We start from the raw sequence: 27,527 nt of genomic DNA on the forward strand, positions 1-27,527 counted from the left end.
GGAAAGTCTTCCTTCAGCCTGTGTTCAGCAGTGGGGCTCCTCTTCCCAGAGGCAACCATGGTGGCTGTGTGTCTGTCCAGAGATAATCTAAGCTAAGCATACACACAGATTTGTACAGACAGTATTTTAAAATGTGTTTGTGTATATCTGGAAACTAATGTTTTGCACATCACTCTTTTTCACTTAACAGTGTATCTTGGTGATCTACCAATATGTTAGCGTACAAAAGAGCTTCCTCTGTCTTTAACTATGGCTGGGTAATATTCCCTTCTATGGATGTACTGTCAACTTTTTCACTTAAACATAATTTTCATATAGCAATTTATATACAGCAAAACACAGAGATCTTCCATGGGCAGCACGATGAACGTGTGTGTACACACCCATGTGACCGCCACCTGAAGGGAGAGCTGTGTGCCCCCCTGGGAGGTTCCCTCATGCCCTCCCCAGTTACTGCCCTGTCAAGAAGTTGCCATTACTCTGACTTCCATAACCCCTCCTCCATGCCGTATCTTTAAAATGGGCGTCATGCTGGAACTGACTCACTTGGTTGTGGGGATAATTCAGGTACGTAGTATAGAGCCTGGCGCATAGTAACTGTCCGACTAAGGATGGATATCAGGGTTATTATACATAAGTCCCTGGTCAGTGCTTTCTCCTGCCTCTGCCTGGGCTCTCCAGTTACCTCCAGATTCTCTCTCTCTCTCTCTCTCTCTCTCACTCACACACCGTCTAGCCACCAAGATAGACCAAGAGGTTCATTGTGCAAAGCCCAGGCTGCGTGAATGGGTCCATTGTTCCTGGGCTGAGTTCCCGGAGCCAGCCGGTGCGGCACGGACCAAAGCTGGGCTGTCCAGTGGGAGGTGCCCATGGGCCCCTGGCCGAGGGCTGACCACACCTAGCAGGACCCCCTTCTCCTCCTTCCCTAGCGGGAGGAGGGAAAGAGACACGGGTTGGCCTGGGGCTGGGAAGGGGGAGCTGGGAGGACACCTTGCATTCTCTACTTGGCTTCCTGGCTCCTGAACAGAGGGGCTGGGATGCCTGCAGGTGGTGGACTCTGAGTGGCACCTCAGAGCCCAGAGGTTGGGGGCAGATGAGGAATGGGGACTAGGTGAGAAAAGGGAAGTGGACACTGAATGCTTATTTATTCCTTTTTCCCTCCTGAGGTCAATGGATGTGGACAGCCTGGGGGTCTGGAGGCAGTGGCCCATAGGGAACCACCTAGAAGAAGCACCTTCTCTCCAGGCAGCTCACACCAGGCAGGCCTCCTGGTTGCCTCTGGGCCAGACTGCCCCAGGTGAGACTTCTGCGTACTGCCATGAAAGGTGAATCTGTACCCCTGCTGAGCTTCTCCAAGGCACCTCAGCGGTGAGGCCTACAGACAGCCCCGGCACCTCTTTCCTGGCCCCACCCTCTCTAATACCCAGCTGTGGGATTCAGCACGGTGCCCACTCTCACCTGCTTGCCCCCATCTGCCAGTAGAGGATGGGCCAGAAGAGCTTGCACCACCAGGGCTGGGGAAGGAATTGCCTTGGGGGCCAACATGAGGTGAGTCCCGGTGAGCAGGAGGTAATTAGGGGGCGTGAGGGGTGAGAGGCAGGAGACAGAACAGGGAGGGACTGGCCTGGAGGCAAGTGGGAGGTTTGGGGCAGCTGGGGAGTGGGGGCAAGGGTTTACCAGACAAGGATCCAGGCTTCCTGAGGGCTTGACTTCTTTCTCCCTCAAAAGACTAGACTGGACTTTCCTGGTTGCTCCAGGCAGCCCGTGTCCTTAGAGTCTGTGCCAGGGCCCTGGTGGCCTTCCATCGTCCCAGGACATGCCATTAGTTCCTTTTTGGGCCCAGACGCTGTCCTGCCAGCTTGGGCACCTGCACCATAGAGCTTGGGCCTCTACCTGTACCTTGCCTGGTTCTGAGCTGGACCATACACCCTGGTCTGAACTGTCCTATCCAGGGGCTGAGGCTTCTGTAGTCAGGAGCAGAGAAGGGAGCCCAGCGCTGCCAGGAGCCTGTCTTACTTGGGCTAGCCTCCCTTGCCACGGGAACAGCCCTGCTGAGGCCTGGGAATTACCCAGGGTTCTGGTCACTCCCAGCTCCCACCACCTCCCCAGCCCCAGGACCTATTCACTGCACCTTATTTTTAGAGCAGACACAGGGAATGCGGCCCATCTTAGGCTTTGTTTGTCTTTGGTCAGTCTGTCTGTCTCCTCCGTGGTTCTGAGGCTGGGTGTCTCGGGGTCTGCCCTCGGTGGGGAGCCCGAGGTGGAAGTCTTCTCCAGATGAGCACAGGCTATGGGGCTACCTTGCTGCCCCACCAGCAGGCAAGCTCTTCGAAGCACCTATGGAAACATCGGATCCCGAGAGTACCTCCTGATTTTCCTCAGCCTGGGCCTCCGGGGCTGAGTGTGGCAATGGCCACAGGGTGGCTTCGGGAAGGCCAACTTCCGTGCACGACCTCTTCCTCAGGGGACAGCCGGAGCAAGCTCCTCCTCCAGAAGGAAGTGGCCATCTGGCCTTCTGTGACCTCTCCTTCCTCCCGGAAAGTATGGGGGACTTGCATGAAACTCGCCTTGGCAAGATCTGAGCCTGGACCATGTGAGGCCGGAGGAAGGAAGATGGAGCCTGGAGGATGGACTGGGGCCTGCGTCAATCAGCTGAGGATCAAGTCAGACTACTCCTGTCTCCCACCCAACAGGCCCAGGAGGGCTGCAGCCCTGGGGTGGCTGGGGTGGTCTGGGCAGCAGGTGTGTTGTGGCTTGGCTACCTACCAGAAGTAATTCGCTTAGTTTCCTTGTTTCCTCCCATCCGCCAAGATTTGTTGGCATCCTCTGATTTACTTGGGGCATTTTGTTCTGTAACTGAAGAAGGAGTGGGACTGTCTGTTGGGAGTAGGTCCAAGAAGAGAAGGAGGAAGGAGGGAACAGGGCCCTCCACGCTGGCCCCTTAGCTTGCATTTGAGGCCAGGGGTTAGATATTGTAGCCACCTGCAGGACAAGCTCTTTGTAGGAGGTGTTGGGAAACTAGGGTCAAGTGGTACCCTTAGGGCCCTGGGGACCTAGGGACCCTGTGCTGGAAGAGATGCTGCTCTCCTGGCCTCTGGCAGCCCAAGGACTGGGGCTCTGGGAGCACCAGGAGTCACCCCTTGGCCTGGACATTAGCTTCCCCACAAAGGCCAAAATCAGGGAGACATGATGGGGGTGGGGGCACTTCTTCAAGTAGCCTCGTGGCCTTTGGCAAGTTCTAGAGCAGGAACAGACAAACATGACAGGTGGCCATTGGTGACTGCAGCTGACAGCCTGGCCTGGGAGCAGCACAAATTCCTTTTGGGGGATTCACAGAGACCCTTTTAGGTGGGGCAGTAGGGCGACCTTTCAAGGGGCTTTGGCTGAGGACCTGACAGGGCAAGAAAAGGCAAGAAGGGAGATTTTGGGGTTTTGGCCAAAATGGTGTGGTATTCTGAATCCAGGAGCTGACAAGGCCTGGTAACCTCTGGGCCCGGTGACCCATGGGGATCTTGAGGAAGATATGGGATCCCATATTCCTGAGGGAGCAGTCCAGTACCTGGTCCCAGGTAAGGAGTTCAAATATTTGTTTTATTTTAACCACAGAGAAGTTTAGGTCCCTTGATTCATCCAGAAGAGGAATTCATTCAGAACAAGAATTCATCTAGAACAGGGCAGAATTGGGTGATAAGAGGTATGTAAGACACTTTTTCCTCAAAAAGCTGGAGCCCCAGCTGAAGGATCAACTCACTTCCTGTGTGGCCTCAGGTAAGTCACTTAACCTCTCTGGGCCTCAGTTTGCTCATGTATAAAATGAGGGAGTCAGTTTAGCTCACTTCCGAGGGCTCCTCCAGCTCTTATCATTGAATCGGCCTCAGCAGCACCCCTTTCACCTCATCTGTGGGGAAACTGAGGCTCCAGAGGAGGGGTCCACTGGGGCTTGCCATCTCTGCCCAGGCTTTTCAGGTTGGAACTTTCTCTACAGGTGCTGCGGGCTCTCAGGCTCGAAGTCCGGGAATAGCCAGGAGCATGCTCCACGCGCTTGCTGCCTTGTCAGCGTCCCTGGGAGGCAGGGGAAATTGAGGATCGCAGCGGCAGATCTTAAATCAAAGCCTGGGCCATCAATCTCCTGCCACAGACCGAAATAACTAGGTGGGTGGCACGGACCGCCACCGCATGGACAGCAAGAGAGATTAAAAAGCTGAAATCTTGAGTCCCTAAATCCCTTAACCAATTTCCCCAAACCCCAGGGACCTGCCTGCTGAGGGGAGAACTCATTTTAGAGTTCCCCAGGAGGGTCTGGGGGCTCTACTTCAGGAAACCCCCATGTCTGGGGGCTCCTGAAGGCCCTAACCCTTGCCATTGACCTCCCCAGCCTACTCGACCTCCAGTTCCTCCCTGCAGGCACCCCCACTAGAGTAGGGCTGGCAGTGGTGGGGCAGCTAAGTGCTAGTGGATAGAGCCAGACTGCTCACTCAAATTCTGGCTCCACTGCTCACCAGCTCTGCAAACCTGGGCAAGCTGCTTAATCTGCTCGAGTCTCAGTTTCCTCATCTATAAAATGGGAATGATCATACCTCCTTCATAGAGCTGTTTTGAGGATGAAACAGAGTAATCCACACAAAGCAAATAGTCCAGCACCTGGCACGGGGTAAGACCTCAAACGGTAGCCACTAATGTCAATCTTACTATATTATTCCGCACATGAGCTCCACCCATCTAGCTGCTGCTGCTTCTCACAGGCTCTCCTGCCCTTTTGCCTTTTTACACCCTACCCAACCCGCAAGCCTCAGTTTAATTGCCTCTTCCTCCAGGAAACCCTCCCTGAATGACCCTCCGAGGCTCCATCTTCCTCTGACTTCCAAGGCTTCATATTTTGTACTCAGTCACATTTGCAGCAACTGCTTTTTGCTGTTTCATTGGGATCCTAATTCCCTGAGCAAAGGCCAGTTTTCTCCCTCCTTTCTTCCCCTGTAGCATTTACCACAGTGCAGTGCACACAGTAGGTGCTCGGGAAACACTCACGTCAACTGGGAGATTCCAGAAAACGAAACAGAATCCCACTGTTCCTGAGACCAGGTCTTTTGTCTATGTTTAGAGTTTAAATATTCTTCATAAAAAATTCCAAAGTTCACTCTGTCTTTACATCACAACCCCACCAATCTTTTCATGCCAGCCAGATGTACACTTCCCTCCTCTTCACCCGAAATACACTAGAACTTGAAAAATGAGGTGCTGGATCTGAGAGGGTGAGATAGAGAAGGTTCTCTCTAAACCCTGACTATTCTTGTCAGGCTGAAGACTTGGAGACGGATTAGCTCTAGGCAAAAGGGAAAGTTCTGATGGCTCAGCTCTGGGCTGTTAGACGTTGGTTTTCTGCAGAGGGACAAATGGGAGTTTGAAACACGAAGTCAATGCTTCTGGAAGTTCAGCACTCTTGTTAGGCATCCCAGAGCACTGCCACCCCTTGGGGGCATGCGGGGAAACAGATCTGGTCACCGTGAGTTTGGGATGGAGGACTGGCGCTACCATCCCGGCCGTGGTGGGTGGCGGGCGGGCGGGGCTGAGGCCAGGCTGCTACTGCAGCAGGAAAACACACTGGAAGATGAGTCTGGATCACACTGCATCACACTAGCTTGACGGGGATCCAATGCCAGGCTTGTGGCCAGTGGTGGGGGGGGAGTTTCTAATTAAGCATTTGCAATTGTGACCAAGATAAATGACCATTTGGTTTGGTGGGGCCCTGGGGGCAGGGGCTTTCGTGTCATCTGGTTCTATGTGGAGAGTCTTGGTGATCTGAATCTGGAGGCCCCCAGAGAAGCATAGAGGCCACACCCGCCTCTGGGTGAGTGAGTGAACATTCATTCCTGGCTATTCTGAACACCAACCAGTCAAAAGCAGTAAGAGCACTGTGCAATTATTAAGCGCTTACCATGTACTGTGGTGAGTGTTTGCATACATTTTACCATCTAGTGTTTTACAGCAGCCCCATGAGGTGAGGACCAGTATCTCCATCTTCTGCAGGAGGAAACTGAGGCGCCAAGAAGCTGCATCATTCATGCAAATATATGGCAGGCTGTGACCCAAGAGCTCCTGTGCCAACCACTCTGCAACACTGTCTGCGGTTGGGTGGTGGCCTTCAGTCCTGGGTGAGGCGGTTTCCCCAGGGTGCCTGAAGTTTTCAAGTCATCCATGGCTCTCTGGCCCCAGTCTGGCTATACCTGGAAATCGGAGATTCAGAGATGGGTGGAGATAGAAGCCGCCTGCCTTTCCAGGCCTGAGAAGATAACTGCTTGGTCGGAGCTGAGGAGTGACAGGGGATCAGCCAGTGCAGCCACCTCCCCCTCTCCAGACGGGGAAGCAGGCCTCCGTGGTGGCCAGCCCAGACACAGTCAGACGCGGTGGCAGGGCCGCGCTTCCCTGCTGTCCTCTCCGGCCCAGGGGCCACTAATCTCCTGTGTTCTCTGCCTGTTTACCTTGCTTCTCCTACACTTTCCTCTGCGAGGCCAGGGGTCCGTCTGTCTTGTCACCAACGAGTCCCTGGTACCCAGATGCTCAGTCAAGATTTGTGCAAAGAATGAGAGGACGAGGTGCTCAGCCTGCGGGGTCTGGGCTCTGTGGGCAGGTCTCCCAACGTAAGGGCAGCAGGGGCTCCAGACTTCCACCCAGGAGCCTCAGCGACTGGCTGGTAGGTAGGCGGTGGGTCGGGGGGAGGACTGGCCTGGGAGAGGGTCTGCCAGCAAACCCACCTTCATGTCCCCCAAACCACTCCCCTGACCCTGCCCAAGAGGTACAAACGGAGCAGGGGGCAAATGCTTCATCTACACAGCTGAGACACAAAGAGGGTGGAGGGGGCTGGGCTAGGGGTGTGTGTTGTGTTGGGGTACTGGCACCAAAAGATGGTGGGCCCCTCTTCTGGGTTCTGGCGTCCATCCGACGCGCTGGCTGGGGAAGCGGTAGAGGACAGCCGGGCCGGGGCCAGGCTGGGGCTCCAGGGGAACTTCTGGAGGTGGAGGCAGAAGGCCCTCGGCGAACGCCCCCGGGGGCGGGGGAGGAGGGCACGGAGAGAGGGGCCAGTGGGTGGCCTGCGCCCTGCCCCCCCGGTCCCGCAGACCCCGGGGTGTGGGTGTGGCTCCCCCGGGCTCGGGCGGGCTGGCACCGGAGCCGGCCTGCGGAGGGGCCGTCCCGAGGGCCGGCGGCCGGGGCCGCGCGGGAGCGGCAGGGCGCGCTGGAGGGGTGGGCAGAGCAGGGGGCGGGCGGCAGCCGAGGGGCGGGCGGCTCTGGGGGGTGGAGCCGGCACCGCAGCGCCCGCCGCTCGCTCGGCGCTGGAGCCGCCGCGGCCGCCGCTGCTCAGGGCTCGGGACGCAGGGCGGGCGCTCGGCGAGCTCCGGCGCCTGCGGCTGCCGCTCTCCTCCGGCGCCCCGGGCTGCGGCGCTCTGGGTCCCGGCCCGCGGCCCGGCGCCCTCGGGGCCCTCGCGTCCGCGTCCGCGGCCCCGCGCCCCGCGCCCCGCGCCCGGGAGAGCGCTCGCGGCTGGCCGAGCCGTCCGGGGCTCGCGCCCCCGGGCCATGCAGAGGGGCCCGTGAGGCGCGCGCGGAGGCGCTGGAAGAGGAGGGCGGAGGGAGGCCGCGGAGCAGGGCGCGGGAGGCGCAGGATGCCGCCGCCGCCGCCGCCCGCCGCCCGCCGGCGACCCTGACTCCGGACCCGAGGATGGAGCCGGCGCGGGGCGCTGCAGCGGCCCCCGGGGCGCCCCCGACCAGGTACCGGCCGGGCCCGGCGGGCCGCGGGGCGGGCGGGAGCGGAGCCTCGCCGCAGCAGCCGGGAGGGGCGCGGGCGCGGCGGGAGACGCCCCTCCGCTCGGGGACACTCGCCGCGGGCGGTGCGGGGCCGCAGGGGGACAGCAGCTCGTGGGGAGCGGGAAAGGGCTTCCCGGGCTGCCGGCGGCTGAGCGCTGCGGTCGCCCCAGCCCTCCCCGCCCCCATTCGGGGAGGCCGGCAAACTTGAGACGCACGGCGGCCCCGAGGCGCCCGCTCCCCTCCGCTGCGGAGCGCACTCGGGGGCGGCCCGAGGCTCATCGTCCCACGGCCTGCCAGGCTCCGGGCTGCTGAGAAGCCTGGAGACCCTGAGGTCCCCGCGCCTGCACCAACTTTCCAAACCGGGGCTGCACGCGGAGACGGGGGCTGCCTCCTGCCTCCTGCCTCCTGCCCCCAGACCCTGCCCCGCACGCGCGCCAGTCACTCTGCGATGACCTGGTCGGGGGCGCGGGGTGGCGGACGGGTAGGGCAGGGGCTGCTGGAAGGTGCAGACCCCCTCCGGAAGCCAGAACCACGCTCCTGCTCTTACCTGGTTAGGACCCGGAGAGCAGCCCCTCCCAAGCTCTGGGAACCCAGAGTAGCCCTGCCCGGGAAGCTAGGGGTTAAAAGGTAATACCTAATGGTCGTCCCAGGGTGGCACCTCGGCCTGATTTGCGATAGCACAGGGTACCCCCACCCCCATCCTGCGCCTGGCCCTTCCCAGGATCACGTTCCTCACCTCCGGTGCAGCTTTTCTCCTGATGGACTTAAACACGGCTCCTAAGCCCGAGGCTTCTAAGAAGGGCCGCTGGGGAGTCCAAGTGCCAGAGGATGGGCTTAGACCTTTGACAGAGAGGTGGAGGCAGGAGACGGGGAGGCGGATGTCCAATCAAAGACAGACGTTGAGCCCAGCATCTTCCGGAGGGCCGACTGGGGCTGGAGGCAGAGGGGACCTGGGATTGGGGGCAGGAGGTGGGCACCCTGGCTGGGAAGCCAGAGGAGCCGTAGGTATAAGAGGCAAGCAGGTGGGGGCCGAGGCACCAGGTACCTGCTTCAAGGGTTTCTCAGCCCCTTAAGGTGGGACTGGCTGGCTCAGGCAGAGACCTTACCTGGGCAGGCGGTCCCGAGGCTCCCGTCCTCGGCTGCTGGGGCACTTACAGGCATCACCAGCCATGACCCTGTTTCTTTTCCTAAGTGCTCTCACCGTCATGACTCACACATTGGATTCACCAGGGAGGTATCAAGCCTCCAACCTATTCTCTTCCCCTCGCTCCTGGGTCTTCTGGGAGCTCCGGGGAAAAGGAGGGGGTGGATTTGCCCTGGGGCCTTAGCCCCCTGAGGGAGGCCAGGAGCCTGGCACTGCAAACTCTCATTTCCCTGCTGCTGTCCTGATCAGGGCAGGTGAGTTGCCCTAGGCCAGGCTGGGTGGGGGGACAGGTGGGAGGACGTCTCTCCTGATGACCCCCTCCACCCTGCTGAGGCTTTGAAATCCCAGCTCTGCCTCCCTCCTGGCACATACAGTTAATACTGGACCTCGTCACCTCAAAGCAGAAACACATTCCCCCCTAAAATCCAAATTGCCCTCTTTGCTGAGTATTGCGATGCTCTTGGCCAGAGGTTTCCTCTTCTGCATCTGAAGTCAAGCTCCTCCTGCAGAGCCCCCTTCCCTCCCTGTTCCCTGCCCACAGGGCCCCGTTCCAGAGGAGGAGTGGTGCTGATGGTGCTGATATAGGGCTGTGTTGTGTACTGGCTGCACACACATGGAGGAGGTGTGCATCTGCAGGGGGGCCCAGATGCCATGCTCTCACTGTGGGCGGGAGGCTTGGACCCTGCCGCCCCAGTTCCCCTTGCCCACCTCTGTTTCCCTCCCTTGCCCACTGCGGGTCTCTCTTTACTTTTCCAACTCACTCTGCATTGGTGCGGGGAGAGAGCATTTGATATTCATAATCTGGTTCAGAGAAGGTCCCGAAGCCCTGAGTCACTGTATGGTTTCTATGGAAACAGACTTGTTCAGAGGACTCGGTGTAGCGCGGCCGGCGGTGGTGGGGGAGAAGGGAGACATATAGTAAAATCAGGCTCCACAAGTGTGGCAGGAGTCGGACCAACTCCCTTCAGGGGGCACAGGGAGAGGCTGGGCAAGGCTCTGGGGTCCTTATAGGAGGGGCTGGCTCTTCTCCCCACCCCCTGGGGTACCCCCACCCCCACCTCAGGAGCCGCTTAGCTCCTCTGTGGCTCTTGGCAGATTGCTGCTTCTCCCAGGGGCTGTCTGACTAGGTGCCAAGGCCTGTGGCTGCCACCTTATGCCTCCGTCTCCTGTGTGAAATGGGAAAACTAAGAGCCCTTTACCTACTTCATAGGGTTGTTGTGAAGGTCAAATGCGTTCATATGAGGAACACACTCAGAACGCAGCCATAGTAAGTGTTCAATAAGTGTCATTATTATGAATTCAGGGCGTTGGAAGGAACTCCCCTGGCAATGCACTCACCTGGACCCATCCTTTGTGTCCGCCAGGTGGTCCTGACATCTGGCAGGGCTGGCCTCCTGCTTTAGAAGAGCCTCCCCGGCAGTGTCGGTACAGCCCCAGCTGGGAACCAGCCATCCATTTCTTCCTCCCACGGAGCACTTATTTAGGTTGCTGAGGGTTTGAGCACCGCGCTAGGGAGTCCTGGCTCCTGTTCAGACCCCACCTGTCTAGGAGCCTGTGGGAACAAATGCTCCAAGTCCAGATGGATTGGCACCTTCCCGCCTCAGCCCCCTTGAAATTGGGCCAGAGGTAGAGGGACAGGAGAGGTCCAGGCTCTGAGGACAGAGAGAGGGGACTGGAATGGGGCAACTTTCCCTGATCCTGGAGAGGCCGGTTCAGCTGGCTGGAGAAGCATCTTCCGATGATCCACCAAAGAGGGGTCAGGAACTCTCCAGAAAGATAACAGACGCTGGCCTCCTCGTCCCTGCAGGTTAGAACTTCTGTTGGGGAAGTGTTCCCAGTGTACCCTGCAAGTCTGGATTGGCTCGGGGCTCCAGCCCAAGCCACCAGCTGATGTGTTACTACCCAGCAGGCTGGGAGAGGGACCTGCCCACTTCTGCTCACCCCAGCAGCACCTGTCACAGCAGCGTCTGGGCAGTGGCTCGAGGCCATTCTGAGCTCAGCCAGTGATGGCCCAGCCAGTCTCCCTCACCCGCCTTTCTTTCAATTGCTGCCCTCCCCTCCCCGGCCTGCAGACAGTCCCTCCTTCTCTCCGTGTCACTGTTCCCCTCCTCCACTCCTGTAGGTGGGCTTCGGCTCTAAGCGCCCTAAAGGCAGCCCCTGCATCAGTACCAGCTCTCAGAGCTGCAAAGCCTCTTCCATATCTGCTTGCCCTTCCTTCAGTTTTACACATGGGGGAACTGAGATTCTTGGGGTTTGCCTGCTAAAGCCATCACCCGAGCTAGGTGTGGCTGTGGCTGCTCCCGGCTCCACCCCAGCCCTGGGGAGCCCCCTGCCTCTTCCCTGGCTCTCCAGGTGGCCCCAGGTGCTGCCCGGAACCCCTCACCCCATCCATGCTGACAGTTTCCTGCCAAGGTTCTTCCTCCAGTTCTCTCTGGACCTCTTTGCCATCCTCACTGGTGTTCACAACACCTTCCAATTTAATATCCTCAGCAAATTTCATTAACGGACTGTTTACGCCCTCTCTCAGGATCATTAATGAAGATGTTAGATAAGATCTGACCCAGCGCTGGGTCTTGGCGGCCCTGCCCCCTCTCCCAGACTCTCTCAGCCCCTCACCCCCGGGGTTTGCCTCCTTCACCCAGGACCCCTGGGACCTGCCCCCCTCTTGCTTTCAGCCCCATGACAAGTGCTTAGGGCCAAGTCTGTTTGAATTAATTTTGGAAGATTACTCGAGGCGCTGTATCAAATGCTTTGCTAAAAATCAAGATATATTACCCTGCCTGCATTTCCTTCATCTACCAGTCTTGTAATTCTATCAAGAAAGCTATCAAGTTTGTCAGGCATGATTTGTTCTTTATAAATCCGCATGGTGTCGTGTGGGGCACGGAGTTCCCGCGTTTTCTAAATGTTTAGAGACTCCCTCTTTGTGTTTGCCCCTTGATTAGAGCTGGGAGGCTGTGGGCTGGGAATTGCCGGGACGCTCACCTCTTCCTCTGGGATGGGAAACAGAGCACAGCCCTCCCCTTCTCCAGGTCACTGCTGGCGGGAGTGCATAGTTTAGCACCCAGGGACTCCCTGCCGTGTTCTGGGGGCCCCAAGCCGGGCACTGGGGGTGGGCAGGGGTCCTGGTGCCCTCCCTCAGGGATTCTGTAGGCAGATGAAGACGACAGACGCGTCTGGTGCCGACATTCCGAAGGTATCGTTGAGTACTTTGTACCATGCACTGAGAGCGTTACCATAACGTTAAGAGAGATCTTAGTTAAGCCCCTCACCTCCCCTGGGAGGTGGGCGTGATCTCCTCTCCCCAGGGACCTGGGAAGGTCCTGGGAGGGTAAGCCTGCCCCAGATCCAAGGTCTGGGTGTCACCCTCTGCTGTGTTGCCCCTAACCGCTTAAGTGCACCTTACAGGGTGTACAAGCTCGGGAGAGTAACTGGGGCGGTTCTGGCCAAGGGTTTTAGTGGGTCAGAGAAGGAAGGAAGGGAAGTCTTTGGGGAGAACCTTGGACAGGTGAGGACCTCACACACAGCACCCCGCAGCCTGCATCCCGCTCCCTACCCTGCTACTTCTCATCTGTGGGAGCAAGTTGCTTAACCTCTGTGAGCCTCCGTCCCTCACCTGTGAGACGGGCCCTCCGTGAGCAGCTGCCGTTATATCTTCTTCGGGAGGTCCCTGTTGACACAGGGGCAGGGATACTCATCCGATTCTCGTGTTACCAGTGAGTGGCTCTCCCTAATGCTTCTCATCCAGGAGACAGAGGACTGACAGATTGAACTGTCTGGCATCCTTGGGACCAGCTGCAGGCTGGTGGTAAGTTCTGGGCTTGGGGACCAGGGGGGCCCTCTGGGCCTTGAGCCCAAACCCTTTCCCCATTCCAAACCACTTCAGGCAAGGTGGTAGTAAAGACATCTGGGAAGCAGAGTGTGTGTTGGTTACTGCCTGTCAGGTGGGACGCAGCACCAGGCCCATCTACAGCCCTTATTTCTGCTAACCTTCGCAGTGACCTTCCTGTTGTCATTCAGCGGGGGAGGAAGAACCCCCTGGGAAGTAGTGAGTTGGCACCCATGCATGCGGTGCGCCGGAACCAGGCAGGAAGGGCTAGAGGCAGCCTGCATCCCTCCAGCTGGCACTGCAGGGTTAGGGTTAGGGTTAGGGTTAGGGTTTGAGATGGTCACTAGGTATTTGCTGGAAGAGCCACGTCTGGGTTTGGGTGAATGCTGAGGTCAAGGTTGGCACCCGTGTGTGCCTTGCCCCTGGTGGCCACCTTGGCCCTGGCACTCCCTGCCCCTCCCCTCTAGTCTCCTGGTGCTGGGTGTGGCCTGGGGGCTTAAGCTTTGTGTTTAGGGGCGGGGCTTCAGGGTCCTGGGACCTGAGCTTGAATCCTGGCCCACCACAGACTAGCTGTGTGCACTTGGACCAGTTCCCTCACTGGCCTGAGCCTCACTGCTCCTCATCTGTGAAAGATGGCAGTGGTACCTGCGGTAAGATCCCACTTGATGGGAGCCAGGACAGTGATCATATCTGGGTATCTGCTCCTGCAGCCCCTCCATCCCATGTAACAACCCCAAGGCTCAGGTGAGCCTCCTCCTCGCCCGGCCTTCCCTCCCTCATCCCCAGGGGCCAGCTGGGCCTTGTGCAGGTGGCCTGAGACGGGAGACTCCAGGATCCAGGGCCAGATGGCCCCCTCCCATCTTCCCCAGCAGCAGCTGCCTGTGCTTTAGCTCCTGTTGGCCGTCTCCCATCCTTGAAGCTGGGAGGAGGGGCCGGAGCCCCGGTATCCAGGGGGTGGGGCCTGGGTGCTGTTCTGACTCTGGCTGTGGCTGCTGGCGAGGGGAGGGAGGACAGGAAACCTGGGCCTTTCCGCCCAGTGTCCTGCAGCAGGGTCCTGCCTACCGCAGGCCAGGCTGTGGTAGGATCAGCCTGAGATGGGGAACCGGGCCCTTCTGACTCATCCCTCCCCGGCGCAGCCAGGCACACTGGGGCCTTTTGCCAGGAGGTCAGTCACTCTCCCCACTGCTGGGGAAAACTTTCCTCGGGTCCGGCTGGACCTGCCGACCAGCTGGGCCCAGGGCAGGACCGCAGGTAGTCTCTGCAGCCCGAACAACAAGGGTCTGCAACCACACAGATGGTAGGAGTGTCGTGGAGGAGGCTGTGGCACTGTTTTAACTTCCTTAAACACTTCCAGGACACTCTAGCCTGTTTGTAGGTTAGAGTAGTCCCTAAGGGTCATGCCCAGGGCTCTTCCACTGAGTCCTGCTCAGTGCCAGCCCTGTGCTAGCTTCATCGGCTTTCTATCTCACAACCCAAATATTTGAAAGAGTCTGTGATTGTCTTTCCCATTTCATAGATAAGGACAACTGAGGCCTATTGAGCGTGAGTGCCCTGCACAAGGTCTTATAGCTGCAAAGCATCAGCAGTGGGACTCCACCCCCGCCTGGCTGGCCCCACAGTCGGGGTCCCCAACCACCACCCAGCCTGCTGCCTCGCACACCTTTTTTTTTTTTTTTTTTTTTACCATTACTTAAAAATTTTTTTTCTTTTTTCTTTTTTTTAAGAAGTTTTGTTGAGATACAGTTAACATACAATAAACTGCATATATTTAGAGTGTACTATTTGGTATCCCAATCTCCCAATTCTTTCCCCCACAACCCTCCCCGCTTTCCCCACTTGGTGTCCATATGTTTGTTCTCTACATCTGTGTCTCTATTTCCACCTTGCAAACCGGTTGATGTGTACCATTTTTCTATAGTCCACATATATGTGTTAATACACGATATTTGTTTTTCTCTTTCTGACTCACTTCACTCTGTATGACAGTCTCGAGGTCCATCCATGTCTCTACAAATGTCCCAGTTTCATTGCTTTTTACAGCTGAGTAATATTCCGTTGTATATATGTACCACATCTTTTTTATCCATTCATCTGTTGATGGACATTTAGGTTGCTTCCTTGTCCTGGCTGTTGTTGTAAATAGTGCTGCAATGAACACTGCAGTGCATGTGTCTTTTTGAATGATGGTGTTCTCTGGGTATATGCCCAGTAGTCTTCACACGCCTTTGGGTAACTTCTCAAGGAGGCTCGAGACAACATGGTGTCCCCAGGGTCCTCAGGTGTGGACATCGGAGGCACCAGAGCTCACAAGAGGCAGCCAAGCAGCTCTGCTGATGGGGACAAGCTGGTGGGTGGTCACTCCCTGGATGCTTGTGTTTGGAGCCATGATTGTTAAGAACTTGCCCCCATTAGAGGTGCCCAAAATATGTCCTGGTTCCGTGGGGCCTGTGGGTAAGCCATGGGGCCCAGGGCTTTAGAGATTGTACACAAAATCCATGTTCACGTCGGTGCAGATTCTGGGGAGAAGGACCATAGACTTCACAGTGTTTCAGATTGAGGGGGCACGACCCCAAAGAGGAAGAAGCACTGGGGCCTCCAATAACTGCTGGGCTGACCCAGACCACAGAGGCTGAGTCTGGACCTCATCAGACTGAATCCCCTGGAAGGTTGTACTGGCTGAACTATGTGTGAGCATACTGCTCACCTTGAAGCTTGTTCCAGGACACAGCCCTGCAAACCTTGTCCTTGGCCTTATTACATATGAGGTCTAAAGGACAGCAGCACCTGCTCAGGGCTCTCCAGGAGACCCTTCAGGAGAAATCTTGTGCTGGATTCAGTATCAGTAATAGCTGGGTATCTCTTGAGCAGGTGCTTTACCCTTCATCTCATGGATCCTATGAAACATGTAAATGAAATATTTCCCTTTTCCCATTGGCTGCCAGGTAGCTCTGACCTGTCTCTGTCTCCCAGAAGTGTCTTGGCTGTTGTTTACTGACCTGGCTCCTGGTTCTTTCAGATTTTTGTGCCCCTGCTTTCCCCTTGCCTCCTTTTCATCACCCCATTTTCCTTAGAAAGAAAAAACCTTGCTGTTTTATGTGTTTCAGCCTTAACTAAACAAACATTTGTGGTAGGTCAGCGCTGGCTACGGCAGACTCAGGGATTAAGCATTTCCTTTCTGCAGTCTCCATCCCAGAGGTCTGTTCGCCAACTCCCCACCTCTCCCCCCACCCCGCCCAGTTCCCTCTGCCCCTTGCTCTCGTTCCTGGGACCCCAGAGCCTTGGGGCTCCACCTGAGCCTGGTGATAAATACAATGTTGAGGTTTTCCCCTCTGCTTTTACTGTCTCGACAGGGAGAAAAAAAGGGGAGGAGAGGCATGTCCCCAACTCAGGCTTCAGCTGCTCCCCAAAGCCCCGGCCCCCTGAGGTCTCGCCCTTTTCCAGCTCCTGTTTTGTCTCAGCAGACCCAGCTGACTGCTATTCCCTGGCTGAGCAGACCAAGCCCGGTTCTGGTGGAAAGGTGGTGAATGCAACCCTGGTGTCTTGGAAATGGGGGAGGAGAGAGCTGGCTGGCCGTGGCCTGGGGACAGAATAGGGGGCACAGTGAGATGCCCAGTGCTGAGTGTCAGTGCCCACCCTGTCATCAGTCGCCCCACCAGTGCTTGCATGGGGCGGCTTCACTCTGTCCCCCAAAGTTAATAAACTCACATTGAATCAACGTGCTCAGTATAAGCTGTGCCTTCCTCCCATCCGTCTCCTAGCTCCTCCCACGGGGAGCTACAGTTAACTGGTTCAGTGCAGGTTCTTGTGGTTGTTCAAGCATAGATTCAAATATATATATACACACGCATATATATATATGTGTGTGTGTATATATATGTGTGTATATATATTCACACATCCCCTTTTTAAAAATGAGAAATGGTGGCACACGATTGCCCGTGTCTTTTCTGGCCCTGGATTTTTTAGTTAATAATATATTTTGGGTGATGGTTCCACATCAGTGCTTACACACCTGTGGAGACATCTCTGATAGAAAACCCTAGAGACGAGAAGAATGCTAATGATGAAGGGGTTAAGCCTCGAGGGAGGAGACGGGATGCCCACGTGTGAGTTTTAGGAGGTTTAAGAACCTTCTAATCGTGTATGTAAAATTGTGGGCACAAATGGATCTTTCTGGGAAGAGGGATTGTGTCTCTCCAGGCAGGTCTGTGGCCTAGAAAAGACAAAAAAAAAACCATAGCATTGGGCTGCATGGGATTTAATAGAGCAGGAGGCAGGGGCTAACTCTGCGGAGGGCAGAGCCCCTTGGTTCTTGGGCCTCCCTGGGGCGGCCTCGCGCCGGGCTGAGAGCTGCCAGCCCTCGTGTCTGCTCGAAAGGTGACTGGAGCCTTCCCACTTCCGGAGGAGGGTCCCCCAGCCTGCAGTGAGGGTGGCCCTGACCCTAAGGATGGGGTACAGGGCCTTCCTGGGATCAGAGAATTCCAGTGGCCAGACCTGGAAAGCCCTTAGAGTCACTGGATTTATGGAAAAAGGGAGGCACAAAGAGGCCAGGGGGTGAGTCCAAGGTCACCCAGCCAGGGAAGTGCAGCGCCTGTGGGCTGCTCCTGCCTGGGACATTCGGTGCAGGGTTCCTCCCCCTGCCAGAGCAGGATGAGACCAGGAAGCAGAGGCCCTCCAGAGGATGTGAGGCTGCCTGGTGCTGCCTGCCTCCTGGTGTGGGGCGGACGGCGAGGAGGTGCACAGAGCGGAGCCCGCAGCCCGGGTGGGCGTGCCATCCTCACACCTCACTGCCTCTTGCAACATCCCCTCCCGCTGCCTGCATCCTCACACTAGGCTGCAGCCGACTAGCCAGGACTTCTGAGTACAGCAGAGACGCCGCGCTAAGGGGCTGCACTACAGGACGTGGCCACTAGGGGGAAGCGGGAGAGCCGCTGCGGTGGCTCCAGGGGAGACCGCTCCCTGCCTGGGCAGCGAGCGGAGCCCGGGAAGGGGCTGGGGAGAAGGGGCTTTGAGCAGAGGCCTGCCTGGCAGAGGTCTGGGCGCAGCAGCCAAGGAGCGTGTCTGCTTCCCTGTCACAGCCAGTGATGAGGGATTCTGAGGTCTTCCCTGAGACAAAAAGCAAACTAGACACTTAATGATGATAATAGTATCACACTTATTGAGTGCTTACTCCATGCCAGGCACTGTCTTAAGGAATTAGTCCTAACAATAGTTATCCCCACTTCTCAGGTGAGAAAACAGAGGTCCAGGGAGACTGAGAAGCCTGGCCATCAACGGGGCTGCAAGGCAGTGCCATATCGTGTACCTGTTCATATAACCACTGCCATGGTTATCCCTGCTTTACAGGTGGGGAAACCGAGGCTCAGAGGCAGCTGGTGAGTTACCCAGGTCCAGGCAGATCCAGGCGTTATGCTTTCATGGCTTGAACTCTTAGTTCTGATTATCGTTCTCCCATGTAGAGGTGTTTTCCACTCCCATCCTGGGCCCTGATTTGAAGGTGGCTGATACGAAAGTCTGAGCTTTCTTTTGGGAGTGGGTGACTTCCAACAGAAGTTATAGATTCTGGGCCCCCATGTCTAAGGCTTGCCTGGATTTGGACTAAGCACAGGTGGAGGGAGGACATGCCAGAGGCTGCTAGAAGCCCAGAGAGGGGCTCTGGGGCTCGTAATCTGGCTTAGAGGATGAAGGCATCGAGGAGTCCCTTGCAGTGGCCAAATCTCCCCTGGGAACAATGGGGCCTGGCCTCCGGGCCTCTGGTTTCCAGGGCAGATGCCTCCAGCATACCAAGGACACTTGGCCGGCCGTGGGCCCAGCTCTGCCAGGCTGGCAGGAGAGCAGGGGCCTTTTTAGGAGGGCCGGACTTCCCCCATCGTCCCGTTCCCATGCCCTGGCTTTGCCCTTCTGGAGGGGAGGGGGATGGCTTGTGTCTGGGCCTTCGAACACATTCCCTCCTATGTGTCCAGGCTGCACCTTGTGAATCTGAGTCCTACTTTCTTAGGGATTTATAACATTTCGATGATGCTTTAGTGACTTCTGATTTATTGGCAAAGACAGTAGGTTCTAGTCCTGGCCTTACTTTGGGTGGGGGTAGGGAGGGGAAGTGGGCGGGGAGGGGGGTGGGGTGGTGAGGAAACTTAAATGGTCTCCTCCCTGAAAGATGCTCCTCTTTAAAGAAAAGCTTTGGTGAATTGTTTTTGGAACTGGAATCCTGGAGTTAAGTGAAGTCTCTTTAAAGCTTCTGTTTCCTGTCTTGGTGGGGACCAAAGGTTGTTGAATGTAGCTGAAGAGGGAGTGGGTCAGGGAGGAGGATTCGAGCACGGACTCTAGAGCACACTGCCTGAGCTGGAGTCCTGGCTCTACCTCTCACGAAGGATGTGAGCTTGGGGAAGTTATCTAACCTTGCAGAACCTCGGTTTCCTTACCTGTAAAATGGGACTATGACCTTATTCGGTTAGTGAGGGCTAGATGAACGGATGCCTGGGAAGGAAACACATGCCTGGGAGAAGCATCTCGAATGCCCAGTAAGTGCTCGCCTTCTTTCGCGTTAATTTACGTCTAGTGCCTAGAACAGTGCCTGGCTCGTGCTAGGTAACTAACGTGCTTGTGAATAAATACAAAGGAAATACAGTGGAATAAAACAGCATTGTAACTAAAGAATGGACCCCTAAATAAGTTAAAGATATTATTTCGCATGAGTATTGGTGGCTTTCCCTCCCTGTTCTCTAAAGGCGTTCACGTTTGTCTTGGGGCACTTGGAAAGGGTAGGCCTGTGCTTTGCAGGGGTGTCCCATTTAATGCAGAGAAGCTGTTCTCTCTGGGTGTCTCCTGCAACCTTACCAATGGAAATAGCGTCGTCTGCTGTCATGCGGTGAGGCAGGCGTGGGAAGGGCTGTGGTCAGGGCTGAGGTTTCTCTGATCACACTGGAGTGTCCCTAGAATTTAGACTGCCTTTTCCCTATTTACTGCCACCTGGCGACATGGTACTTCTTCCTCTAGGTACCAAGTAGAGTTTCATACTCAGAATAGGACTCCTGGGCCCCAGAGCCTCAGCCGGCCCCCTGCCATCTCACCCCAGCCTCTGTGCCCCTCCTCAAGCTTCAGCGTGTTTCTTCCCCACTAAGCAGGCGGTGAAAGGGCCATAGCACTGGTCTGAGAGTCTGACCCAGAGGGATTTGAGTCTCTGCTACTTCTTACTTGCTTATCGTGCCCGTTTGCTTAGTCTTTGAGTCTTACTTTCATCATCTGAACAGCGAGTGAGGACCCTGCCCTTCCAGAGGGAGTGTTAGGAAAAGCACGGTGTGGAGAGCTGGGTGAGTGAGCCAGGCCGGGCGGCGCTGCAGGTTCGGGCGATTAGGACCCACTCGCCCTACCCTCAAGGGAGCCGTTCCAAATAGGGGACGCGAGAAGAATATTCATAAGGCATAGGAGTTCACCCCGTCAACCATGAGCCAGTAGATCGGCCGGACCAGAGAGCAAAGGGAAGAACCACGCTCTACATCTCAGAAACCGTCTGAACCTCCCCTCCTAATGCCCAAGCCCTCTCACGCTGCTTCACAAACGCGCGGGGGACATTAATTAATTGCATATTCGAAGGCCAAGTACTGGTAACCTGGAGGAACAGTAAGTCAAATCTCCTTAGAAGGAATGAGCGTGGGCTCTGGGGAACCTGCTAGATGGGGGTTAAGCCGGGCGTGCGAGTTCAGGCAGGTTTCTTCCCCTCTCCGTGCCTCGGCTTTCTCGCCTGTGAAAAGCAGCCGATACTGGCTTCCGTGCAAATGTCTTGCGGGGGAATGGGTGAGCTAGGGCAGGGAAACCGCTTAGCACTTAGGAGCTATTCAGTATACACTAGCCAACATAGTGCTGCACTCCTGGTGTTTTAACTTAGGATCTGCGAAGAGCATCCCCGACCTGGATGCTCCCTGGTCCACTTTTACTTTGAGTTTCAGGTAGCCGTTCTTCTCCCTCCGTGCGGTTGGAAGAGGAACCTCGCTTCCTTGCTGTCCCTTCCTCACGGGCCTGGGCATGTGGACTGTCTCAACTGAGCGGCCGCTTCCACCTGGAGATCTGGGGTGAGCCCCCTGGCCTTGCTGACTTCACTAATCCCCCTCTTGGGGAATCACTGAACAAGTCGAACTGCAAAAGGTCAGGATGCTCTGTTGACTTTAAATTTAGGACCAATCTGCACTGTGCCCTGGCCCCCTTTTCTGGGATAACTTTGACTATTCTGTTCTCGGGCACCAGGTGCTGTGTCTGGTTGGGTCAGTCTGGTCACCAGAGCTGAATCAAGCTCACCTGGCCTAGGGGTGTTTGTGGCCAGTGAGTTTCTGTGCAGCTCCCTCGGGTGGTAGCTGGGAGGGGTGCCTCCCTGGGTGGTTGCTCAAGTGGGGCACTGACTCAGTCAGCTGGGTATGCAGGCTTGCCAGCTCCCTGCCCATGGGGGTGTGGTGTGAGCACAGGGACTGGGACTTGCTGGGAGGCCATGGGTAGGGCGTGGAAGAGGTGGGTGAAGGAGGTAGGATGCAGCCTGGGACTCAGAGGGCTGGATCCGAGGAATCAGAGATGGCCCTGGGTTATCTGGAGCCCTGAGTCAATGATAGATCTGGGAGAGCAGGCAGGGCCTCCGTTGCCCAGCCCTGGAGGGCTGTCTGTGGGGCACAGGACACAGGAGAGGAAGGGTGGGGAGGCAGGAGCTGGGAGCACCCCCCTTCAGCACCCCTCCCCTCCCTGTCTCCTTCCAGTCTGCTGACCATAGGCCTGCTACACAGGCAGTGACTGCCGGCTAGGCCTGGAGACCAGGTGGCTGAGGACTGCCCAGCTCAGAACAGCCCCTCTTTGGTGAGTAGTGGAGCCCTCCCTGCCTTCGCCTTGCCCAGGGCTGGTCACTGAGCTGGCCTCTCTTGGGGGTGACTTTCAGATACTCAGGTTGGCTCCTTGCCCAAGACCCCGGCACATCCTCCACTTTCTCTGCCCTCCCCACCCCCCACACTTTCTCTGTTCCTTGAGATGCCCCTCTGCTCCCTCCCTTCCTCTTCTCTCTGCCTGCCTGGGTTCTCTTGGGCCACTGCTGATCACAGTGGGGTCCCTGAGCTCACCCTGTGGGCAGAAGGAGGTGAGGGCCTAAGGGTGGAGGCTCTCAAGGACTAGCTGGGGTGGGAGGAAGGGCGGAGGAGCCATTTCACTCTGCTGACAGCGAGGTCATCTGCCCCATGCCCTGGACCCCTCAGTGGCCAGGAGCAAATCCTGGAGGGTGCTGGGGCCCTGGGAAGGGATGTTTCTCAGCAGCCTCTGGACCCTGTCTCTGCTGTGGGCCAGCTGACTCTTAGGCACTCCGTGAGCCCCAGGAGTCCTCATCTGGAATAAGCTGGTCACTTGCATCTGGAAATTTTGGGAGGGGGGCGGGCAGTAGGGCGTGACACAGTTGTCCATCTTTCCTGGCCCAGTGGGCATGGGATACTAGCAGCCCAGCAGCTCGCGGTGTGCAGGGGTTCTTTCTGCATGAGACCTGGGTCAGGGGGAGGCATCTGATGTGGACTCCCCTTCCTCTTGGGGGTGGGCAGGGGATGGAAGAAAGAGGACCACATGGGGAACTGGGCGCCAGCTCGTGGGGGTGGACGAAGACGCAGGTGGGCCCAGGAGATGCCGGCAGGGGGGACAAGCAGTGACAGGGGAACGACTTGAGCTGGGAATTGGTCATTCCCTAAGTGTGGGCGTTGGGAGAGTTAGGGTCTTGTCCAGTCAGGCCCCACTAAGAAACTCAGTTCACGATGAGAGGCCCTGCAGCATTCTGTAGGTTAAACCCCAGGGCATGGGAATCAGTTTACTCCGTCTCTAATGGCTCCCAGGAGTCCCCAGAGAACGGTAAAGGCTAGTGCAGGCGCCCGTTCAGGCCTCAGATGAACGCGTGAGCCCTGCGGCCCTTCTGCAGGCGGGCTGGGGACCAGCTCCTCCAAGGGAGCAAGCCAGTGCCCGGGCCCCGGGAGGCACCCCAGCCTGGCAGCTCCCTGACGGCTGCCCGCCTTCGCCCACAGACCTCACCAGGTGGAGAAGCAGCCCCATGAAGGTGCCCAGCCATGCAATGTTCCTGGAAGGCCGTCCTCCTCCTTGCCCTGGCCTCCATTGCCATCCAGTACACAGCCATCCGCACCTTCACCGCCAAGTCCTTCCACACCTGCCCGGGGCTGGCGGAGGCGGGGCTGGCCGAGCGGCTGTGCGAGGAGGGCCCCACCTTCGCCTATAACCTGTCCCGCAAGACCCACATCCTTATCCTGGCCACCACGCGCAGCGGCTCCTCCTTCGTGGGCCAGCTCTTCAACCAGCACCTGGACGTCTTCTACCTGTTTGAGCCCCTGTACCACGTCCAGAACACGCTGATCCCCCGCTTCACCCAGGGCAAGAGCCCCGCGGACCGGCGCGTCATGCTGGGAGCCAGCCGTGACCTCCTGCGGAGCCTCTACGACTGTGACCTCTACTTCCTGGAGAACTACATCAAGCCGCCGCCCGTCAACCACACCACCGACAGGATCTTCCGCCGCGGGGCCAGCAGGGTGCTGTGCTCGCGCCCCGTGTGTGACCCTCCGGGCCCCGCAGACCTCGTGCTGGAGGAGGGGGACTGCGTGCGCAAGTGCGGCCTGCTGAACCTGACCGTGGCCGCCGAGGCCTGTCGCGAGCGCAGCCACGTGGCCATCAAGACGGTGCGGGTGCCCGAGGTGAACGACTTGCGGGCCCTGGTTGAAGATCCCCGGTTAAACCTCAAGGTCATCCAGCTGGTCCGAGACCCGCGTGGCATCCTGGCTTCCCGCAGCGAGACCTTCCGCGACACGTACCGGCTCTGGCGGCTGTGGTACGGCACCGGCAGGAAGCCCTACAACCTGGACGTGACGCAGCTGACCACGGTGTGCGAGGACTTCTCCAGCTCCGTGTCCACGGGCCTCACGCGGCCCCCGTGGCTCAAGGGCAAGTACATGTTGGTGCGCTACGAGGACCTGGCCAGGAACCCCATGAAGAAGACCGAGGAGATCTACGGCTTCCTGGGCATCCCCTTGGACGGCCGCGTGGCGCGCTGGATTCAGAACAACACGCGGGGAGACCCCGCCTTGGGCAAGCACAAGTATGGCACCGTGCGCAACTCCGCGGCCACGGCCGAGAAGTGGCGCTTCCGCCTCTCCTACGACATCGTGGCCTTTGCCCAGAACGCCTGCCAGCGGGTGCTGGCGCAGCTGGGCTACAAGATGGCCAGCTCGGAGGAGGAGCTCAAGAACCCCTCCATCAGCCTGGTGGAGGAGCGGGACTTCCGCCCTTTCTCGTGACCGGGGCCCCGAGCGTGGGGGCGAGGGGGACACGGTGTCGGTTTTGATAAAGCGGACCGTTTTTAACTGTTGCCTTACTTCCCCCTCCCTCTCCCACCCCGTCTCTGTGTCCCACCTGCCCCCTGTCCAGCCCCCACTTCCTCCTGCCTCTCTTTGTCTCTGAAATTTGCACTATGTCTTGGACAGGGATCCCCGGGGCAGAGGGGCCGTGAAGCGGGGTCCAGCCTCCACCCCACCCGGGACAGACGCACGGTTGCGTGTCTCTGGTGGGTGGTGACACTGTTTACAAGCACCACACTCACACGTGCACACATGCGCCCCCGCCCACGGGGAGAGACACCCCAAACCACACAACGTCTGGAGCTCTCCCAGTGGGTGCGTGGTCAGGGTATGGTCGTTTCTGCACTGGCTTACTTCAGCAAGGTAAGAGCTTACAAAAAAAAGGCCACCTCTCTCTAATTTATGAATGCTGTTTATCCACCCCTCCATCCTGCTTCTGCCCCCAGTGCCCACTGCCCCCCTTCCCCCTTGGAGCAGAGAAACTGCCCCCTCCTGCCCGCCCTTGCCTGTTGGTAAGCAGGTTGTTACTGTGAGGTGAAAGTGGACCTTGTTTATTTTTTCCAGTCTGTGGCAATGCTGTCTGTCTGTCTGTCTGAGTCTTGTGGCCGCCCCGGGACCAGTGATGGCTGATAAATGTTCCGGTTTTCTGATTGACCTTGGGGTCCATCTGTGCTATTTCTCTGTGCCAAAAAGAAAAAAAAAAAAAAAAAGAGTGGTTCAGTTTGCTAAATGAACATGGAAATGCTTTATCTGTGTTTTCTGTAAATAAAAGAGTGCAATAATATCTGAGTGTGATTATGTGACATTCTGAATGGATGAGGGCAGGCCTCGGTGGGGTCTGGGTGTTGCTTGCTTTGGGGAGGAGAGAGAAAGAGATGGAGGTGGGGACTCAGTGACCAGCTGCTAGCTTTCGGAATTCATGTCACCCTCATCACCTCAACACTGTGTTCACGGTTTCATTGCCCTTCAGTCAGTTGAGACCAGGCACCTTATAGCCAGGGGTGATGTTCAAAGTATTTAACAAGTGGTAAGGCTTGCCGAGTCAATGCCCGGAGATCCTGATGAAGTCCTGGTGACCCTTTTCCTGTGCCAGATGTTTCCCCTTTAATTGCTGGGTCTGGGGCCAGGATAGCTTGGGAGAGGGACTATTCAAGGGGTGGGTTGGCTCAGGGCAGTGGCTGCTTGTCAGTGGTCTGGAAGTATTTCAGTATTTTAACAGCGAATGCAGGTGTACTGGTGTCTACACTGGCGGAATATCAGCCGCGCTTAATTCCCTTACCATCCTTGGCAATCTAGCAGCTTCCTCTGAGCAGCCTCCCCAGCTCTTATTCCAAGACGACAGCTGGTCCCTGGCGTGGAGTTCACAGCTTTGTTGTCCTGGGACAGAGAAAGTGTCTGGGATTAGGCAGTGCCAGTGGTCCTGGGCTTCTCAAGCTTGCAAGAGCCATATTACCAGGTCACCCAGGGCAGTTCAGCTTTTAAGGGGTTTATTTATGATAACCAAGCCCACATGACAGAGAATCAGAAACCAGAGTGCTGGTCTGCTTTTAGGGCAAAGACCTAACTCTTAGAGTGCTCTTGGAGGCCCCGCATGTCCTGGCTCCTGCCTACCTCTAGGTTCACCCACGCCATGCTCCCCTTCATATTCATTCTCTGGTCTTTCTGCTTTCTGTTAATTCCTTGAACACACTGGGTTACAGTCCCCAATTTGTTCACCACTCCCTATAACCACACCCTAGGGTAGTACCCTCCCTCCCACACTGACCTGGGCTTAGCCATGTGCCTTGCTGTTGCCAATGGGACAATAGTCAGAGTGATGGCTACAGTGGCATGAAAAGTACCTGAGCTTTGGAGCTTGTCCCCTTTCACTGCCTTTTGGAAGCCTTTAACTGCCTTGTGAAGGAAACCCAGGGTAGCTTGCTGGAGAATGCCAGACCATGAGGTAAAGAACCAAGGAGCCCCAGCCAGTGGCCAGCCAGTTCTTCACTGACTTGGCAACTGATGAAGATGCACGAGTGAGCCCCAGCCAAGGTCAGTGCCACAATCTGACCTAGACTGTTGGAACTACCTTGCTGAATACAGCCAAATTTCTGACCTAAAAAATTGTATGTTAAAAAAAAGTGGTTATTATTTTAAGCCACTAAGGTTTGGAGTGATTTGTTACTCGGCAGAAGCTAACCAATACACATGGCATTCTGGCTTATTGCAGGGTCTTTGCCTAGATCATTCATCATACCTTGGTCACTCTAGTCCCCTCTTACTCTAATTAACGTCTGCTCATCCTTTGGATCTCAGCTTCATTATCACCACTTCCTTGGTTTTATCAGGTTAGTTCAGTTATCCTGATCATAGCCCCATATATAACGGATTATATATCTTATATATCATGATTATAGGCAATAACGGCACCATGTACATCTCTTTTATAGTGTTTACCACAGTTGTAATCACAATTTTAATTACAGGACTGGGTACAAAAGAGTATCTAATAAACATTGGTTGCATGGGTAAACGAAGGGAAAAAACAGGTGCTTCCCACAATAAAAGAACTTGCTTGTTCCAGGCCTTCACTGGGGGGTGGGCTCTTAGGAATCTGAATGAGACCTGAGGCAGCTGATGCCCTCCCAGCCTGTTTCTCACAGGTGATGGGGGGTTGAGCTGGGTTTTGTTCTGAGAATCCACATCACCCCCCTGTAGTCAACAATTCTTTCTAACTCCACACACCGATATTGGCTTTCCTATTTCTTTGTCTGGTGCCATCACCCACTTTGCCACTTGTTGCAATTTTCAAGGTTAGCGCTTGGAAGGAGAATAGCAGTGAACAAACATGTGTACAGAATTTTACAGTTTACAAAGCACTCTTCCTCCTCCCATTAGTCACACCTCTCCAGCGGCTGTTTCCTGCTGACACAGAGGCACATTTTTCTAGCCAGGAAATGGTGGTCAGAGCACCACGTAGGCAGGACTGGCCCCGCCCCCACCTCTTCTGAGTGTAGTGCCTTGATGGCTTAGATCTTAAGGAGTAACTTCCTGGTCTTGTCCCCACACTCAGGGCTCCTCTCACCCTGTGGCTCTGAGGGCCATGTCCTGTCAATTCTTTTCATCACAGGCTTCCTCTGTTTGTGTGTTCCCACCTGCTCACCCTAGTTTCTTTCCTTGCAACAGCAAACACTCTGGCCTCCTGGCCCCATCTCCCTGGGACTCTGGGGAGCTCACTGGGCGCCACTTCCCATCATTCCAAAGGATATTGTCCAGAACAAACCTGCCACTCCCGACTCATTCCCTCCCTGGGGAAGCATTTCTTCCTGCTGGAATGCCTTTCCTCATTGGAGAGGAAAAGATGTAAGTGAAGCCCTTTCACAGATCCATTGAGAAAACATATAGGCTTCTGTTT

The 27,527-nt window shown here is 56.5% G+C and overlaps 1 protein-coding gene across 1 annotated transcript; it reads left to right on the top strand.

Moving 5' to 3' along the window:
- The first annotated feature begins 20,368 nt into the window (after positions 1-20,368).
- On the top strand, positions 20,369-24,816 carry CHST1 (carbohydrate sulfotransferase 1). The gene is made up of 3 exons (XM_057750439.1): positions 20,369-20,836; positions 21,506-21,602; positions 22,796-24,816. Exon 3 carries the CDS (start codon positions 22,838-22,840, stop codon positions 24,071-24,073), a length of 1,236 nt encoding a protein of 411 aa, XP_057606422.1. The 5' UTR covers positions 20,369-20,836; positions 21,506-21,602; positions 22,796-22,837; the 3' UTR covers positions 24,074-24,816.
- Positions 24,817-27,527: the final 2,711 nt, after the last annotated feature.

The sequence above is a fragment of the Hippopotamus amphibius genome, chromosome 9, assembly GCF_030028045.1.
Source record: "Hippopotamus amphibius kiboko isolate mHipAmp2 chromosome 9, mHipAmp2.hap2, whole genome shotgun sequence".
Lineage (NCBI taxonomy): Eukaryota > Metazoa > Chordata > Mammalia > Artiodactyla > Hippopotamidae > Hippopotamus > Hippopotamus amphibius.